Here is a 20,915-nt window from a genome sequence, read left to right as displayed (position 1 = left end):
TCAGGCCCGGCGGTACCGCAAGGCAAGTCAGGCGGCCGCCTGAGGGCGCTGCAGGGTGAGGGCGGATCCTGACATGCGCGGCCCCTCAGGCAGTCACCGGCCAGCTAAATTAGGACCCCACCTGGAGCTCCTCCCACTCGACCAGCGCTGACTCGCCGCTGCTCTCCCGGGCCAAAGGTAAGTGGAAAAAAAAAACCATAGCGCAAACATCGGGGCATTTTGACAAGTACAAGTACTTGTCAAAATGCCCTGTTTTTAAAGGGGGTGGGGGGGCGCAAAAATGCACCTTGCCTGTGTAGGCAAGAATCCTAGCACCGGCCCTGCAGGTACCCACCTAGGTAAGCTCTGAGCTGGAGCTTACAGAGGATGGAATCCTGCAGTGAAAGGCTGGAAAAGAGCATGATGTGTAGGTCTAACTTTCTGAGGGCTTGGACTATTAAAAGGCCCTGAATGGCCCGGCAAGAGTGTCTCTTTTAACACCACCCCCAAGGCACTTATTATTATTATTATTATGCAGCTTGCGCGGCGCTTTACAAAATGGGGGAGACAGTACAGTTACAATACAATTTCAGTAAAATAGGGTTAGGAGGGCCCTGCTCATGAGATCTTACAATCTAGTAGAAGGGGGAAAGGGATACAGAAGATAATAATTGTTTAGATTGAGTTAGTGGAATGGAAGAAGTAAAAGGGCTGTTATGTTAAGGTGGGATTCTACTTATACCCTTCCATGGGTTCCTCCGCCATTGGAACCTTCGCAATGTGAGTTCCTCCAGTGGTACAGTGGTTGGGTCTAGTGGCCAGTGACCAGGCCCAAACACAACTAGGAGAGGAGGGAGACAAGTCATCAACCCTGAGTAAGCTTTGAGAACATCTCCCCCTGGAGCTTTGACTCCCCCTTGTGCTGTGCTTAGGCCTAAGTGGCCAGTCGTCTGGCCTGAACATTGCTACATGGGGGGCAGTGATGGTCACTTGCCCATCTGGGTAGGCTCTGACACTGGAGGCATACGCAGGATGGATTCCTTCAGTGAAAGGCTGTGGCAGAGCATGATGGGTGAGTTTACCTTTCTGTGGGGGAAGAGGGGGAGTTGGGCTGTCAAAAGGCCCTGAATTGCTAAGCAAGAGTGTCTCTTTTAACACCATCCCTAAGCCACTTATACCCTTCCTTGGGTTCCTCCGCCATTAGAACCTTAGCTATGTGACTTACTCCAGTGGTAAAATGGTTAAGTCTATCGGCCAGTGGTCAGGCCCAAACATAACCACATGAGGAGGAAAACAAGTCATCAACCCTGGCAGAGGGGCCGCCACAGCATCCCAGGTTGCTAAAAGCTCTTAGCAACATGTGGTACTTTGTGCTGGCTTTCCACCCAGCTCACTGATGTCACCGGTTGCCAGGAGCCAAGCAGGGGCACTGTAGCTTACGACCGGCCTAGCTCTTAGCGACCAGTGACTTCAGTGAGCTGGATGAGATGTGGACAGAGCCACTGACCGCACAGTCCGGTGTACGCCACTGGTCCCCCCCCCCTTTTCCTCAGTGACCATTCCCAGACAGCACTAGTCCACCCAACTCAAATCCCCCCTCCCCCTGGCATCGTTTCAGGCGGCAATTAACCTAGTTACGGCCCTGTTTATATGTATATCACCTGCTTGGTAGAACATTTTTAGCTCTGTTTCACTTCTGCGGGTGGTCTGTTGGCCTGTCTACGTTGTATATGAAATAACAGAAGTATGATTCGGGGTGGGACATCGATGTGGTTTTCGCCTATTAGGAATAAAAGGCGCGCTTTGTTCCGATCTTAGAAAGTAGGAGTTTTCAGCGTGTGTCGGTGATAGTAGAATGTGCAGGCAAGGCATGCTGGGAGGCGTTCTGTCTCTAAGCTTTAATGGGTCTTGCCAACGTTGCTCATAATAGCTTTCTAGGTTTATTAATCCTCACGGTCTACGTACATCGTTTCTAAAAATAATTGTCAAGGTTGGCGAATGCGTCTTGTTGGATTTCTCAGCCCTGGTTCATTTTGAAAGTAGGTTATGGAGAGGATGAGCCTGATAGCAAACGTGTAATTATTTCCTCGATGTACTTTTTGTCTTCCACAATGTTCTTCAGGGAACTTCCTGCCCCCCTCTTTATAATGACCCGATAGATCATGAGTTGTCTTCAGGGAGTGCGGTCTATTTCAGGTGAGGAATGGGACAGACCTATTTTTTTCTTGGTTTACAAAATCAGCGATCTATTTTGCCCATCAAGTGTACCAGTCGCCCACACAAAGTGGAGGAGGTTATAACTGTGCAGAGCTGATATTTATGGTCCTACAGCCCACCGATCTGCTCAGAGTGATGAGCGTAGATGAGGCACTTCTTTGTTAAAGGCGTACTCCAGTCACTCCACCCAATGAAAGTGAGCCTGAAATTAGTGCATAGGGCAGGGGTGGTCAAATTGATATGGAATTTAGGAGCCATTCTATCCAATCCAATTTTTTTACGAGCCAACTCCATTGACAACAACTAGAGAAAACCTCAATGGTTAGTCCCCAGCTGTAACTTTTAAGGGGTATTGGCAACCTGGCTTTCCAGCCCTGGCATAGGAGGCAAAGCATGTTCTACCCTCACAGATCTATGTGCTGCTGGAGGCCACCAGAAGTTCCTCCAGACGTCCCACCAGAAGTTCCTCCAGACGTCCCACCAAAAGTTCCTCCAGACGTCCCTCCAGACGTCCCACCAGAAGTCCCTCCAGACGTCCCACCAGACGTCCCTCCAGACGTCCCACCAGATGTCCCTCCAGACGTCCCACCAGAAGTTCCTTCAGACGTCCCACCAGAAGTCTCTCCAGAAGTTCCTCCAGAGAGCAACCTTGGAAGCCGGTGCATCATCTGTCAGCCAGCCATAACTGAACGCAGGTTGTCGGGCCAGACAGCCGCAGAGCAAGGGCCAGTATGGCCCGCTGGCTGTAAAATGCTCATGTCTGGTTTAAATACACTGTAACTGTGACACACTGCATGCGAAGCTGCGAGGCGCGGAGCTGAGTGCAGCCAGAGGAAAGACTTCCTCTTCAGCCAATCAGCTCATGCGTAACAACTCAATGGACTTCGCATCTTGACTTGTGGGTTTATACATGCAAGCCGATTGGCTGAAAATGAAATTTTTCATCTCAGCTATGCCAGCTCTTGAATGCTGATGTGCCAGATCGAAAATTTTAAGACACACTGCAGGCGAAGGTCTGCGCGCCGCCGCTTCCCTTTGCTGCGCGCCCCTTCGCATGCAGTGTGTCACAGGCTTAACTGTCAAAGGCCAGGGGGAAGTTTTGTAACTCCGTTGTCATTTCCAGGATGTCTGCATGCAGCTTACCAGCAGCCTCTAAGCTTCCACATTATATATTTTATTCAGTCCTGATGTTTAATTCAACACAGAATCTGTCTGGTACTGTGAATACATTTCACTCCAACTTACAAACAAATCAAAATTCTGTAATTGGAGGATCGTTAAGAGACATGAAATTTGGGGCAATTAAGACGAGTCATTTGCAAGAACAGTCAGTCAAGGGTACATGTAAATCTGAGGCACATTTAAAGAAAGAGCCTTGGGCCGTGCAAGCTTTTTGTGCGTCTTTGTCATGCGCTGCGAGGTGCTATCGGAAGAAAATGACGCGTGATCCTCTTAGGCGAAACAGCTGTGAGATTTCAGGGACGGCTGTACAGAGTTGGTCTGTATGTCGGGGGTTAACATGCGAATGCAGCCTTTTATTTTTCTTGTTTGTGTATTTTTTTATTCTCTTGTCCCATTTCAGTCCATTTTCCCCAATAACCAAATCCTATATTTATGTATTCAGATCAGGGGTGGGCAACTCCGGCCCTGCAGCTGTGCTTTAACTACAGATCCCAACATGCCTTTGCCTATGGGAATGATGCCAGTATTTGTCAGTCTTGCAGTGCATCGTGGGACTTGTAGTTCTACAACAGCTGGAGGACCGGAGTTGCCCACTCCGGGATTCAGATGTATAAAAATAGAAGCACATCAGGGTAACAGTGGGTCAGTTTTGGGACAGGAAGTGCTGTGATTAGTCCCTATGAGATATTTTGGTGCTCTTTATTAAAGCTAAACTCTAGGTCAGGGGTGGGCAACTCCGGCCCTCCAGCTGTTGTGGGACTACAAGCCCCAGAGCTGATTGAAGTGTGCCATATTTGCAACTGGTCTTGTAGTTCATGACATTTATATCCCGTTTTTTGTCTTTCTCTACAGGTCGGTCTCATGGGGTACAAGTCACTATGCCTGATCACAAGAAGGCAGTCATGCTCTTCCAGCCTACCTTACTGCGGTGCCATTACTCCACGACCTCTTCCCAGCCAGTCCTGGTGCAGTGGAAATATAAGTCGTTTTGCCAGGACCGTACGGAGGAGGCATTGGGCATCAGCAAAACCCCCAGCAAGGCCTACATGGGAGGGAACCAGTACCTAGACTGTGCCGACGGCAGCAGGACAGTGCGTCCCGTGGCTTCCAAACTGGGGACGTCTGTGACCATGGGAGACTTCTACAAGGGGAGAGACATCTCCATCGTTAACGGTAATGTAGTTTAATTCATAAATATCGTCTTGAAAGGGAAAGTATGTTTTCAGCAAGCACAATTTTGACATTATTTTCATTAGGTTCAGCCACAAGTTTGCATTTAATTTACAGGTAAGATTTCTATATGTGTCTGTATCCCTAGATGTTTTTCTTCACTTCCTGTCTCTCTGACACTAGAACATCAAATGGGGTGGGTGCGGTTTTTCCTTCACTTCCTGTCTCTCTGACACTAGAACATCAAATGGGGTGGGTGCGGTTGTCACCCAGACAGAAAGGCACAGCAGCAATAAAGACATTGTCAGAAGATCTACTCCTTCTGCTTAAAATGTGTTTTTATGTCCCTGCTGGAGGGATGTCCCATCACTTCCTGTTCTGAAAGAAGTTTGGCTTTAACTTGCTGTTTCCGCGTTTTATATAAAGTTTTGTTAAAGCCTCCAATGTCATCTCTATGTCAGGCCATTTTCTTTTTTGGAAGCTCCACTGTGCGCTCATCTTTGCAAACCCCTGTGAACAAAAAAAGTGAACCGTGAAATCACAGCACATGAAAGAAGTACACGAGGGTGCACTGGTCCTCTTCCGAAAAAGAGGGCCACGAAATCCCTGTACGCCCCGGGGTGCAAGGCTACCTGATAGGGGCAACCTAGCTGAAGCCAGGCGGATTCTGATCCTTAGGGAGAAGTACTTGGTAGGGGCTCTCCAGAATTTGTAGGGAAGGAAAAAAGATCCACCCAAACTTCAGGGCAGGCCCCCAAAAGACCTTCACCATTCGTCTCTTTGGAGTGAAAGTGCACAATGCAATGCATGCAATAAATAAATAAAAATAGTGCCAAGTGCGATACATGGGAGGCTTTGCGGCCGGTAAAAAAATTGCTCCAAGCTAGCCCTGCCTAGGAAGGGTAGTGCAAGAGAAAAGTGTAGGTGATGTGACCTTGTACCAGTGCCACACTTTGGGGTCCCAAGCCCCAAGGGGGCACATTCACCAGGAGCTTCTTGCCTTCTCAACCTCTGACCAGACCAGGTAGACCCATTCAAATCAGGAGACACTCAAGATCCCAGCGATAGGGAAGTAGTCCCGACCTCCACCTCTCCTGGGGATGCTTTGGTTTCCTTCCCATGGTCGGAACCCCAGAAAGATTGGCAAGGGTTACTATTTACAGATCTTTCAAATTTAACTGCCCTGCCTTCCAGAAGCACCGGTCAGGAACGTAGAGTTATTCTGTAAAGCTGAACTCTGGCCAAAAAATATTTTTTGATATGTGCATTGTAGGAATAAATCCACACTAATGAAGCATGTCCCATGTGTCTATGCTGCATAGTCTTTCACTCACCTCTGTACAGGGGGTGGATTAACGTCAGGAGATGGAGTGCGAGCCACCCACTGTGATCTAAGTACCTCAGCCGGAACTGTAACTCTTAGCGCTGGGCGTCCATTGCTGACTGCAGTGTACGGGGGGTGAGTGAAAGTGAGAATTGTACATATCGCTGCAGCATAGCCACATGGGGCACACTTCATCATTGCGGATTGTATTAGTGCATATAGTTTTCGGCCAGAATTCAGCATTGAAGAAAACCTTGACTTTACCCATTCGGGGGAGAGTACAGGTGAGGTAGGCAGATATAAAAGACACAAATGCAGCTCTGTATTTATTAATACATCATTAAATGTACCGGGCATGGTATCAATCTATGGCAGTTCCCTGTACTGCAGAACTGAGACTGGGAGAGGAGAAAGCAGCACAAGAAGACATTTAGTTGTGCTGTAGTGCTTATGTCTCCACAAGGAACATGCTTATAGGAGGAGAAAGCAGAGTGACAGAGAGATAAGCTCATCGGTCTGCTATCCAGTTACAGGCAAAGGGAACGGCAAGACCTGTATGTGTTACTTAGTTACTTAGACTGGATGGACAGAGATATTTATTTATTTTATTTATTACACAGGTATTTATAGAGCGCCGACAATTTATGCAGCACTTTACATAGTTGCACATTCACATCAGTCCCTACCCTCAAGGAGCTTACAATCTAAGGTCCCTATCTCACATACATACATACATAGAGTGCCAATTTAGAGAGGAGCCAATTAACCTACCAGCACGTCTTTGGAGCGTGGGAGGAAACCGGAGTACCCGGAGGAAACCCAGGTAAGCACAGGGAGAACATGCAAACTCCTCCTTTGGCAGATAAAACGGCTCTCATAGATATATTTCATCTGTCTATTGAGCTGTTTATTAGCTTCAACTTGTAAAACATTTGACTTCAGGTTCGGAATCTTCTCTTATATTACTCCTTTTTTAGTGATTTCCTAGTGATTATCTGACGTCCCTTATGATCACATTTAATACTCTACATCAGCAAGCCAAGTAATCAGAGTTTCCAGTAAATTCCTTCTGCTCCGTCACTGGTGTGGGAAGGTACCCAGGAATGGGAGCGATATTGCTGATCACTTTATATGGAGGAGCTCTTTGTGGCCAAAAGCTTATGTACTGTCACTACATTTTATGTTCCTGTCACTCATTGTAATGTGCACTCGGTACATTTTAATGTAGCAATTATTATGCTGACTTTTACAAGTCCACAATTGCTTTATTGTTCTTTTCATAGCTTGCTGGAGCCCATCGATTCTGTTTACTGTATATGAATTGTTCATTCAAAGTGTGACATCTACGTATGGGTTGGTATTCTGAGTTCAATTGTTGTAAATGTGAGTTATCTCCTTCTGAGACTTCTATGCCTGGCCTGAATGGAGCAGAGACAATCACTGCAGACAATCTTCGTCAGATAGCTGAACTCAACAAACACTTGGCATCCAGTCCTCAGATATCTTTATTGCATCAGAAGGTTTAGGCCAGCCGCTCCCAACCAGGGTTCCTTCAGAGGTTGTGACAGGGTTCCTTGGGCTGCGGCCGATTTACCACCCATTTGATGGTACCTACATAATGCCGGGACCAAGGCCAGTTGGTAGAACCAGCAGTAGCATACCGATGATCTATTTCGCTGTCTGTAAGAGTGGCATTCTCACCACCAACATATAAGGGATATTCTTCCCACTGACCACCAATGTATAAGGGACATTCTTCCCACTGACCACCACTGTACAAGGGACATTCTTCCCACTGACCACCAATGTATAAGGGACATTCTTCCCACTGACCACCACTGTATAAGGGACATTCTTCCCACTTACCTCCAATGTATAAGGGACATTCTTCCCACTGACCACCACTGTATAAGGGACATTCTTCCCACTTACCTCCAATGTATAAGGGACATTCTTCCCACTGACCACCACTGTATAAGGGACATTCTTCCCACTGACCACCACTGTACAAGGGACATTCTTCTCACTGACCACCACTGTATAAGGGACATTCTTCCCACTGATCACCAATGTATAATGGACATTCTTCCCACTGACCACCACTGTACAAGGGACATTCTTCCCACTGACCACCACTGTATAAGGGACATTCTTCCCACTGAACACCACTGTACAAGGGACATTCTTCCCACTGACCACCACTGTACAAGGGACATTCTTCCCACTGACCACCACTGTATAAGGGATATTCTTCCCACTGATCACCAATGTATAAGGGACATTCTTCCCACTGACCACCACTGTATAAGGGACATTCTTCCCACTGACCACCTCTGTATAAGGGACATTCTTCCCACTGATCACCACTGTATAAGGGACATTCTTCCCACTGACCACCACTGTATAAGGGACATTCTTCCCACTGACCACCAATATATAAGGGACATTCTTCCCACTGACCACCAATGTATAAGGGACATTCTTCCCACTGACCACCACTGTATAAGGGACATTCTTCCCACTGACCACCAATGTATAAGGGACATTCTTCCCAATGACTACCACTGCATAAGGGACATTCTTCCCAATGACTACCACTGTATAAAGGGACATTCCTCCCACTGACCACCAATGGAAGGAACAGTTTTGCAACTGACTATCAATGTAAGGAGCATTTTTCCTACTGACTACTATTGTAAGGGGCATTCTTCCGCCTGTCCCGCTATGTACTAGACTTGTGCGCCGTAAAAAAAATCTTTCCGTTTCGGAATATCCGTTATTTCGTAATTCGTGTCCGAAACTCAATTCGGATTCGTACGAAATACGAATTTCCGTTAGTTTCGTCACATTTTCGTAACTGTACGAACATTCTTTATGATGAAGTTAAAAAGCAAAAATACCTTTGTTAATATTGGAGTCGATGTGGTAGTTGTTTTTTTATCCGAAATACGAATTCCGTTAACGGATTCCAGATCCAAATTTCGTATTTCGTATAAAAAAAAAAACTACCATCAACTCCAGTATATATTAACAAATGTACTTTGCTTTTTAACTTCAATATAACTAATGTTCGTAACGGAACAAAATTCCGTCAACGGAATTTCGTATTTCCTGCCTGTGTATTGTAATGTAACCCTCAGCAGCAGCGGATCCGTATTTCGGATTTAAAAAAAAATCTTGTCATGTTGTTTATCCTCATTTACAGGGGTAATATTAGTTCCGGTTTCAAAGAAATTCGGATCCGAAATTCGTTAACGGAATTTCGTATTTCGGATATAATTCGGAAACTGCAATTCGGATTTCGGATGCTTCCGAATTTACAAATTTCATGAAAATTCGTACGAATTTCGATTCGTAACGAAACGAATCACACATGTCTACTATGTACTCTACTATCATTCTTCCCACTGACCCCCAATGTAAGGATCATTCTTCCCACTGACCCCCAATGTAAGGATCATTCTTCCCACTGACCCCCAATGTAAGGATCATTCTTCCCACTGACCCCCAATGTAAGGATCATTCTTCCCACTGACCCCCAATGTAAGGTGCAATCTTCCCACTGACCATTAATGTAAGGAGCATTCATCCCACTGACCTCAATGTAAGGTGCATTTTTCACACCGACCACCAATGTAAGGAGCATTCTTTCCACTGACCCTCCAATGTACTAATTTTAGCAGGGGTTCCCTAAACCTAAAAATTATTTCAAGGGTTCCACCGGGGTAAGAGGAAGGTTGAAAAAGGCTGAGTTAGGCAAACAATATAATGAAGTAGATGTTGGTATTTGAAGGTCAAACAATGTTATCAGCCCTTCTCCTCCGTGGACTACAGAGCACCACCCTCGGAGATGAGGAGAGTGGTAGATGTTCTGTAGGTCTGTCGTACGGTTACAACACTACCCCTACATAGATGGAATAGCGAGTGAGTGCTGTCATCCTAAGACAGGAAGTGTGTTACTGGCAGGATCACCAGGTGAAATCCAAGGAAAAAAACCTGACAACAGAGGAAATGAATGCAGCCGCCACGTTTAAGGACTGGTACCCCGTAATATATTACATTTTTGTTATTGGGTTTGAATAAACTCTTAAACTTTCCTGACAGTCACATTTATCCCTTGGGGACTATCCTGTTCCTGGGTCTGTACACCTCCTGCACCCACTATGAGGGGCTCCCACCATCCCTGCACTGATTTCCCATGTCTGTACACCTGCTGTGCCCATTATGAGAAGCTCCCACTATCCCTGCACTGAGTTCCCAGGTCTACACATCTGCTGTGCCCATTATGAGGGTCTCCCACCATCCCTGTGCTGAGTTCCTGGGTCTGTACACCTGCTGTGCCCATTATGAGGGACTCCCACCATCCCTGTGCTGAGCTCCCGGGTCTGTACACCTGCTGTGCCCATTATGAGGGGCTCCCACCATCCCTGCACTGATTTCCCAGGTCTGTACACCTGCTGTGCCAATTACTGTGCCCATTATGAGGGTCTCCCACCATCCCTGTGCTGAGTTCCTGGGTCTGTACACCTGCTGTGCCCATTATGAGGGACTCCCACCATCCCTGTGCTGAGCTCCCGGGTCTGTACACCTGCTGTGCCCATTATGAGGGGCTCCCACCATCCCTGCACTGATTTCCCAGGTCTGTACACCTGCTGTGCCCATTATGAGGGGCTCCCACCATCCCTGTGCTGAGTTCCTGGGTCTGTACACCTGCTGTGCCCATTATGAGGAGCTCCCACCATCCCTGCACTGATTTCCCAGGTCTGTACACCTGCTGTGCCCACTATGAGGGGCTCCCACTATCCCTGTTCTGAGTTCCTGGGTCTGCACACTGGCTGTGAACATTATGAGGGGTTCCCACTACCCCTGCACTGAGTTTCTGGGTCTGCACACCTGCCAAAAAATAGACCCGATTCCTCCGTCAGCGTTACGAGCGCATTGATCAAGAAATCCCGGCTGTTTCTTTTGTATTCTGACAGCGGCCGCTGGCCAGCTCATTGGCTGCCGCCTCTGTTTGTACGAAGATTTTCCAACCCGCTCCTTCAATCAGGTGATCGAGGGATGCCGGCCAAAAGGGTGCCAACAGCAGCACCCAGTGTGCGAATTTTTCAAGACCATTTTTCAACTGGCCAAAATGTGCACAGTGTAAGGCCACTTTAAGATGGTCATGTACATTTCAATGGATTTTAATAGACAAATCAAAGTTCCACTCCAGCCAACACTTCCTGTTCAATATTTGTATTAAAGAAGCATCTTTCAAGTGTAACAATCAAAATAATAGGATTGTAATGATGAAGAACAGATGTTCAGAGATCTCTTGGGTAGACTGTTCATGATTCATATGCACATACCCAGCTAACACTTTATACAAATAACAGAAGCAGATTTCTTTCTGTTTTGGGGAAAAGGCAGCAATATGTTTCCATAAGTGTGACTTTTCCTGTAAATCTGAGAGTTCTGACGGCAGTCCCGGAGATAGAGAAGCATAAGAAAGGTCAGTACGGAAGCTTGCTTACTGCCTGTTACGTAGTCTGCTTTGGTTCGGGCCAAGTACACGTCCACTTCAATGTATATGTTGCCTCTCGATGTTCTAAACCAGGGGTAGCCAAACTCTGGCCCTCCAGCTCTGGTGGAACTACAAATCCCATGAGGCATTGCAATAGAGCTGCAACAACTATTCAATTAAACCGATTAACGATTCTCATCATCGATTAGTTGCCGCTGTTCTCCTCCCCGCTGGTGCCGGCTGCAGCGGTCTGTGTCCCTTCAAATCTCCGCTGCTCTCCCCGCCTGTGTCGGCTTAGGCAGCGGGGACAAAGACCGCTGCAGCCAGCACCAGCGGGGAGGAGAGGCGCTGTGAATACATTCCCAGCGCTGCCTCCGCCGTACTTCCGCTGCTGCTCCCCCGGCCGGTTCCTCCTCTCACCCGGTCCGCTCCTACGATCCCCCCCGTGGTTAAATAAATGTTTTTGTTTTTTTATTATATTGGCTTAGTTTTACAATTCACATTATTTAAAATCCATGAACCTAATTAAAATGTCTAATATAATACATACAATTATTAAAAAGAGATATCTATATATATATAGATATCTCTTTATACAAGCATGAGAGCACCATACATTACCAACAGCAAGTAAAACAAACAAAACAACAAATTGTTAGGCTTTGTGGTCAAGCATGTACAAACATATACATACATAAGTCAACCTGTATATATCTCTTTTTAATAATTGTATGTAAATAAATAAAAGATGGGGAAACTAATTTTCAGTTTCGGCTTGACAAATTTTGCTGCAGGAAGTGTGTTGCAGTGCCATTCATTTCAATGGATCCCAAATGCACCTCCCGTCCGCAGTGTGATCGCCCGCACTGGAACGCACGGTACTGAAATGCCCTGCGTTCCAGTGTGATATCAAAAAATGTGTATACCGTTTTATTCTGAAGTAAACTTTATGTCTGTAACGCTGCATTCGTGTATTTTATTTTAAATAAATGACGGTATTAATTTGTTTTATTATATCCGATTAACCGATAAATCGAAGTTAATAATCGGCTAACGAAAATAATCGTTATCTGCAGCCCTACATTGCAAGATTCTGACAGCCACAGACATGACTCCCGGAGAGAGATGCATCATGGGATTTGTTGTTTCACCACAGCTAGAGGGCCAAAGTTTGGCTACCCCTGTCCTAAACCTTCTCCTTTTAATACGTTTTCCCTTTTTCTTGTTTAATTCAGATGCCGACCTCCAGTTTGGGACTGTGCAGTGGGGTGATAGTGGCCTCTATTACTGCCTCGTTGCTGTACCTGATGATTTGGAAGGCAAAAACGAAGACCGGGTGGAAGTCCTTGTGATGGGTGAGTAGATGATTGTAAAACGAAGTGTGTTGGTCAGACAATGGGCGATACGAGAATTGTGTCACGCCAGCACATGCTCTGTTGTCAGCATCATTGAATATACTGGTCGTGTGTACTATGGAATATAACCGTGTACTCTGTCTTGTGCTGTAGGTGTCCCTCAAAGAATGAAAAGGCCATATTTGCAGGATTTGTGGGTTTCATTTACTAATTTATCAGCGTACCATATAAAGAAAAATGGTTTCCGCAGATTTTCAGTTCATTGTCTGTACTATGTGTTTATTTATTTACTCAGAGGAGGGGGGGATCATGTGACAAAGCCATTTGTCTGCATTGAGTGCTGACTTCACAGGAGGCCTATAAAATATTCAAGATGGGCTCGTGTCTTCAGTATAATTGGAGATCTTCTCAGAGAGAAGCAATGTAGCTTATGGTCTACGTCATCGTTATAGTCTGGCTATGCACCAAATTAGGGATGTTCAGATACCAGTGCCGATACTTGCAGAGGTTGCAGCTGGTACCGGGCTCTGGCGCTCCACCACTGTCCTGAAATCATTAGTCTGTATTGTTTTTCGAAAAACTGTCACATGACAATAAACAAAAATGTATCAGTACTTGTATCTGTGAGTACTTGGACAAGTATCAGTACTTGTACTGGCAAAAATGGTATCAGTGCATCTCTTATATATAATTATAAAAAGAAAATCATACAATATTTTTCTGGTCCGTAGAACCACTTTGGACTCTTCAAGCAGTCCACTTTGGCATACATTGCACTTGTGTACTTATGATGATAACCTGAGGTTATAGATAATTGTATGATTTTTAGGTTTGCTCTGTAAGCCTATAATATGGTATTTGTCCTCCTTCTGGATGTGTGTGGTGTAATATATCAGCAATATACACCAGTAATACTTTTTGGAGATTTAAGTACTAAGACAGAGTGATATTAACTAGAGCACCACCTTTCTTGCTTTGGGTATGTGTATTTTAGTTGTTCTTTAATTTTTACACGGCATATTCACTTTAAAGTTGAGCACAAAAACTGCATGTAAATTAGGGATGCACCAAAAGTTCGGCCACCGAAACATTTCCGCTGAAAATTATACAAAATGGCAAAATGCCAATAGTACCAAAAACGGACGAATATGTGATGCATCCCTATATTCTCTCCTCCCCGCTGGATGGCGGCTCTGTGTCCCCTCCAATCCCCCCTGCTCTCCCCTGCCTGTGTTGCTGCTGGCGCCCAGCGGGGAGGAGAGAAGCGATCAGGAGGCCAAGTGGAACGGTGCCGGAAGGAGAGTGCTGCTGTGACAGATGGAGCAGCCAGGATGGAGAGCGGAGCACAAACACTCAGTGATCATTACTGATTGCTGAGTGTTTGTAAATAATTAAGGACATAGTAAGGTAAGTATGTCCCCAGTTATGAATGAACAGGAAGTGCTCTACATCACTTCCTGTTCATTCATAATTGTGGATATAGTAGCTGATATTATCTCCTCAGTTTATGAATAGACATGAGCACTCAGTAAGAGGCTTCCTGTTCATTCATAACAGGGGCTGTAGTAAAAGAGGTTTAGGACTCTGTCCTCAATCTCTTTTTCTATTTCAAAAGGGAAATATCAGGGGGTCTGTTTAGATCTGATATTTCCCTGAAGCCCTTAACAGTAAAGTTAAAAAAAATAATAATAATAATCAAATAATTAAAAAATAATGTACATTTTTTTTTTAAAGGTTGAAAAAAAAAGTAATTTTCGGTTTCAGCCTGACAAATTTGTTTAATCTCGGTTTCGGTCTAAAAATTTCCGTGCATCCCTATTATCCCATGCATCCTTATATATTCCTCAATTATCAAAAAGGATATAAATCCACTTTGTGTACACAAAGTGCTTTTTTAAAAGTAGCACAGACATCATCTCTATGCTGTTCATAGCCTGTGCAGAGAGTAGAACTGTGGGAGGAACCCAGCAGGCCCCACCCACTACAAACTGCAGGAGAGGACAGAGACAAGACCAGTCACTCTGCAAAGGAGAGAGAGCAGTAGTGACCAGTCTTTACTACAGGAGGGGGTGGAGACAAGACCGGTCACCCTGCACAAGGACAGAGAGTAGAAGTGACTGGTCTTTATTGCAGGAGCGGGTGGAGCAGAAGTGACCAGTCTTTACTACAGGAGGGGGCGGAGACAAGACCAGTCTCCATGCACAAGGAGAGAGAGCAGCAGTGACTGGTCTTTATTACAGGAAGCTCCAAGTGTCACACTGGATCACTGCAGACTGTGAGGCTTACACATCCTTTGCAGAAGACGTGTATCCAAACCTCTGTCATTGTCCTCAGTGGTGAGACATGTTGTTTTACATGCTAGTTTGTGAGTGTGCCATGATGCCTTTCTACTTTTCTACTGTTCAAAGCCCATTTCGTGTGCACCTTACTGTATAACTGGTAACAAATTGTTGAGTGCGTTTGTCGTTTGTTTTGCTTGGGAGACAAGACCAGTCTCCGTGCACAAGGAGAGAGAGCAGCAGTGACCGATAAACGTTGCTTGAGTCTTTTAATAAAAAGATTAGCAGCAGTGACCAATCTTTATTAAAGGAGGGGGCGGAGACAAGACCAGTCACCCTGCACAAGGACAGAGAGTAGAAGTGACTGGTCTTTATTACAGGAGCGGGTGGAGCAGAAGTGACCAGTCTTTACTACAGGAGGGGGCAGAGACAAGACCAGTCTCCATGCACAAGGAGAGAGAGCAGCAGTGACTGGTCTTTATTACAGGAAGCTCCAAGTGTCACACTGGATCACTGCAGACTGTGAGCTTCTCAGGTACATAATTTGTAGAATCTCTCCGATTCCTGTATTGTCATAGAATAAATGACAAAAGTTGCCTGTTTCCTCTTGTAAAAGAAAAAAAAATTGCGGACTCTGTTACAGCTTTGTTCAAGGAAGAAGTATTCTGTTGAATTTCACCCATTCATGAAAACCGTCCTATGGTTGCTGGCAGTGCCATGGTAACGGAGGTAGCAGCGGTTGCTATGCGGCCTGTAAGGCTCCGCTGTCACCCTGGTTCCAGAATAGCGATCTCTTTTGTGCCTAATTAAACTGAACGAAGCACAATTTTAGTCATTTAGGTCGGCAGGAAATGCTTCGATGTTCCACATTGGGAAGTCGGCACATTTTGGGTGAGGCAAGCTTGGTGTTGATAGTTCCTAGCATGGGGCTTTCAGTGCTGATAGCCAGTTATAAATAAAGTGGGCCCAACATAACCCGGACCGGTACCCTTGATCTAAGCATTCATTCATCTGCTTATATTTTGCTTTCCCTGGTTTCTCCCTCCTTCCTTCATCAACATGCTAATGACATTTTTATATAAAACCTTTCCGTTTTCATTATATAGCTTATTTTGGACTCAGAGATGTCATTATTGGGGCTCGCTTTTACCTTAATGTGCTAGTATGCACTGCATACTTTCATATACATGCCCCTCCACACACTTCCCTTCAAAAGGACTTTCCCCTAGTGACACAGCGTCTGCAATCTACTTCCATGCTCCGTCACTGCCTCTGACATCTTCTTTAGGTCTTTAAGCTATCTTGATTGGCTGGCCCGGGGTGACGTAACACGAGTGTATGATAGTTCATTGATTGGGCGGCCCGGGGTGACATAACCCCAGCATATGTGATTTTTTTTGATTGGCCGTCCCGGGGTGACATAACCCCAGCTTATGGAAGTTCATTGATTGGCTGTCCCGTGGTGACGTAACCCCAGTGTATGGGAGTTCATTGATTGGCCGGCCCGGGGTGACGTAACCTCAGCGTATGGGAGTTCATTGATGGACCAGCCTGGGGTGACATAACCCCAGTGTATGGGAGTTCATTGATTGGCCGGCCCGGGGTGACGTAACCTCAGCGTATGGGAGTTCATTGATTGGCCGCCCCTTGGTGACGTAACCCCAGCGTATGGGAGTTTATTGATTGGCTGGCCTGGGGTGACATAACCCCAGCCGATGGAAGTTCATTGATTGGCTGGCCCGGGGTGATGTAACCCCAGCAGATGGAAGTTCATTGATTGGCTGGCCCAGGGTGACTAACCCCAGTGCATGGGAGTTCATTGATTGGGTGGCCCAGGATGATATAACTTCAGTGCATGGGAGTTCATTGATTGGCCGGCCCGGGGTGACTAAACCCAGTGCATGGGAGTTCATTGATTGGCTGGCCCAGGATGACTAACCCCAGCGTATGGGAGTTTATTGATTGGCCGGCCCGGGATGACTAACCCCAGTGCATGGGAGTTCATTGATTGGCCAGCTTGGGGTGACATAACCCCAGCGTATGGGAGTTCATTCATCCCAGCAACCACAGCATGCTGATATTGTACACTGAGCTTCACATGTGTGGCTCAATGTGCAATCTGAATAAACATTGCCAGCATCCTGGGTTCATACCCTCAGGCACCGCACAGAGGATCACTGGCAGCCAGCTCGCCAATTTATTAGCTGATACATGACTAAAGTCATTGGGCCTGAGGACAGGTTTACACCATTTTCTGGTCCGGAAAATGGTGTGAACCTGCCCGCAGTTCCAGTGCATTCCAGACCAGACAAAATGAGACATGCAGTATTTTTCTGGTCTGGTCTGGAACGGACTGCACTGGTGTGAACAGAGGCCAGAAATAGTATAGGGATACATTAGGATGCATTTTGGGTCCGGAAACAATCTGGTCTGGTCTGCAGATGATTTGGATGTGGTGTGAATGGGCCCTTATACAGAACTGACTGACCTGCCATGAATGAAAGGGGCAACCGGGAGGTCACCTTCATCCTGGGAAAAGAGAGAAATTGCCATTGGTATGTACTATGGATGCACCGATACCATTTTTTCCACTCTGAGTACGAGTACCGATACTTTTCCTCAAGTATTCACCGATACCAATTACCGATACCTTTTTTTTTTTCTTTTTTTTTTTCTTTTTTTTTGTGTGTGCCATGTGACAGTTTTTCTACAACAATACAGACTAATGATTTTGAGACAGTGGTGAAGTGCCAGAGCCAGGTCGCAGCAGCAACCCTGGTAGTTGTGTTACTGACTCTAAGCTGTAGAGGGACTACAAATCCCAGCAATACATTATATAGCAATGCAGGAATGCACCAGCTATAGAGGACTACAGATCCCAGCAATACATTATATAGTAATGCAGAATAATACCATCAGCTATAGAGGACTACAAATCCCAGCAATACATTATGCAGCAATGCCAAATACTCTGATAAGAAAGGTGGACTTTGATATGAAGAGGGAGGACTCCGATGTGAAATGAGGTTTCTGATGTAAAAGGGGGACTTTGATAAAAAAAGGGGGTTACTTTTATGTGAAAGGGGGGCTCTTGACAAGACCAGTCTCCATGCACAAGGAGAGAGAGCAGCAGTGACTGGTCTTTATTACAGGAAGCTCCAAGTGTCACACTGGATCACTGCAGACTGTGAGCTTCTCAGGTACATAATTTGTAGAATCTCTCCGATTCCTGTATTGTCATAGAATAAATGACAAAAGTTGCCTGTTTCCTCTTGTAAAAGAAAAAAAAATTGCGGACTCTGTTACAGCTTTGTTCAAGGAAGAAGTATTCTGTTGAATTTCACCCATTCATGAAAACCGTCCTATGGTTGCTGGCAGTGCCATGGTAACGGAGGTAGCAGCGGTTGCTATGCGGCCTGTAAGGCTCCGCTGTCACCCTGGTTCCAGAATAGCGATCTCTTTTGTGCCTAATTAAACTGAACGAAGCACAATTTTAGTCATTTAGGTCGGCAGGAAATGCTTCGATGTTCCACATTGGGAAGTCGGCACATTTTGGGTGAGGCAAGCTTGGTGTTGATAGTTCCTAGCATGGGGCTTTCAGTGCTGATAGCCAGTTATAAATAAAGTGGGCCCAACATAACCCGGACCGGTACCCTTGATCTAAGCATTCATTCATCTGCTTATATTTTGCTTTCCCTGGTTTCTCCCTCCTTCCTTCATCAACATGCTAATGACATTTTTATATAAAACCTTTCCGTTTTCATTATATAGCTTATTTTGGACTCAGAGATGTCATTATTGGGGCTCGCTTTTACCTTAATGTGCTAGTATGCACTGCATACTTTCATATACATGCCCCTCCACACACTTCCCTTCAAAAGGACTTTCCCCTAGTGACACAGCGTCTGCAATCTACTTCCATGCTCCGTCACTGCCTCTGACATCTTCTTTAGGTCTTTAAGCTATCTTGATTGGCTGGCCCGGGGTGACGTAACACGAGTGTATGATAGTTCATTGATTGGGCGGCCCGGGGTGACATAACCCCAGCATATGTGATTTTTTTTGATTGGCCGTCCCGGGGTGACATAACCCCAGCTTATGGAAGTTCATTGATTGGCTGTCCCGTGGTGACGTAACCCCAGTGTATGGGAGTTCATTGATTGGCCGGCCCGGGGTGACGTAACCTCAGCGTATGGGAGTTCATTGAAGGACCAGCCTGGGGTGACATAACCCCAGTGTATGGGAGTTCATTGATTGGCCGGCCCGGGGTGACGTAACCTCAGCGTATGGGAGTTCATTGATGGACCAGCCTGGGGTGACATAACCCCAGTGTATGGGAGTTCATTGATTGGCCGGCCCGGGGTGACGTAACCTCAGCGTATGGGAGTTCATTGATTGGCCGCCCCTTGGTGACGTAACCCCAGCGTATGGGAGTTTATTGATTGGCTGGCCTGGGGTGACATAACCCCAGCCGATGGAAGTTCATTGATTGGCTGGCCCGGGGTGATGTAACCCCAGCAGATGGAAGTTCATTGATTGGCTGGCCCAGGGTGACTAACCCCAGTGCATGGGAGTTCATTGATTGGGTGGCCCAGGATGATATAACTTCAGTGCATGGGAGTTCATTGATTGGCCGGCCCGGGGTGACTAAACCCAGTGCATGGGAGTTCATTGATTGGCTGGCCCAGGATGACTAACCCCAGCGTATGGGAGTTTATTGATTGGCCGGCCCGGGATGACTAACCCCAGTGCATGGGAGTTCATTGATTGGCCAGCTTGGGGTGACATAACCCCAGCGTATGGGAGTTCATTCATCCCAGCAACCACAGCATGCTGATATTGTACACTGAGCTTCACATGTGTGGCTCAATGTGCAATCTGAATAAACATTGCCAGCATCCTGGGTTCATACCCTCAGGCACCGCACAGAGGATCACTGGCAGCCAGCTCGCCAATTTATTAGCTGATACATGACTAAAGTCATTGGGCCTGAGGACAGGTTTACACCATTTTCTGGTCCGGAAAATGGTGTGAACCTGCCCGCAGTTCCAGTGCATTCCAGACCAGACAAAATGAGACATGCAGTATTTTTCTGGTCTGGTCTGGAACGGACTGCACTGGTGTGAACAGAGGCCAGAAATAGTATAGGGATACATTAGGATGCATTTTGGGTCCGGAAACAATCTGGTCTGGTCTGCAGATGATTTGGATGTGGTGTGAATGGGCCCTTATACAGAACTGACTGACCTGCCATGAATGAAAGGGGCAACCGGGAGGTCACCTTCATCCTGGGAAAAGAGAGAAATTGCCATTGGTATGTACTATGGATGCACCGATACCATTTTTTCCACTCTGAGTCCAATTTCCGATTCCTTTTTTTTTTTCTTTTTTTTTTTCTTTTTTTTTGTGTGTGCCATGTGACAGTTTTTCTACAACAATACAGACTAATGATTTTGAGACAGTGGTGAAGTGCCAGAGCCAGGTCGCAGCAGCAACCCTGGTAGTTGTGTTACTGACTCTAAGCTGTAGAGGGACTACAAATCCCAGCAATACATTATATAGCAATGCAGGAATGCACCAGCTATAGAGGACTACAGATCCCAGCAATACATTATATAGTAATGCAGAATAATACCATCAGCTATAGAGGACTACAAATCCCAGCAATACATTATATAGTAATGCAGAATAATACCATCAGCTATAGAGGACTACAAATCCCAGCAATACATTATGCAGCAATGCCAAATACTCTGATAAGAAAGGGGGACTTTGATATGAAGAGGGAGGACTCCGATGTGAAATGAGGTTTCTGATGTAAAAGGGGGACTTTGATAAAAAAAGGGGGTTACTTTTATGTGAAAGGGGGGCTCTGATGAAAAAGGGGGGGGGGCATGGATGGG

General features: G+C 46.0%; 1 protein-coding gene across 2 annotated transcripts in view; it reads left to right on the top strand.

Annotated features, from left to right (window-relative positions):
* The window catches only part of ILDR2 (immunoglobulin like domain containing receptor 2), a 226,641-nt gene that overhangs the window by 94,709 nt on the left and 111,017 nt on the right, over window positions 1-20,915 (top strand). For both annotated transcript variants that reach the window (XM_018569870.1, XM_018569869.1), the window contains exons 2-3: window positions 4,231-4,551; window positions 12,614-12,733. In XM_018569870.1, coding sequence (XP_018425372.1) covers window positions 4,231-4,551; window positions 12,614-12,733 — 441 coding nt within the window. The remainder of the gene's footprint in view (window positions 1-4,230; window positions 4,552-12,613; window positions 12,734-20,915) is intronic.

Source organism: Nanorana parkeri, unplaced genomic scaffold (genome assembly GCF_000935625.1).
Source record: "Nanorana parkeri isolate BGI_ZX_2015 unplaced genomic scaffold, ASM93562v1 scaffold1414, whole genome shotgun sequence".
Taxonomy (NCBI): Eukaryota; Metazoa; Chordata; class Amphibia; order Anura; family Dicroglossidae; genus Nanorana; species Nanorana parkeri.
The sequence above is the reverse complement of the archived record's forward strand: the minus strand, read 5'-3'. Positions and strand labels throughout refer to the sequence as shown.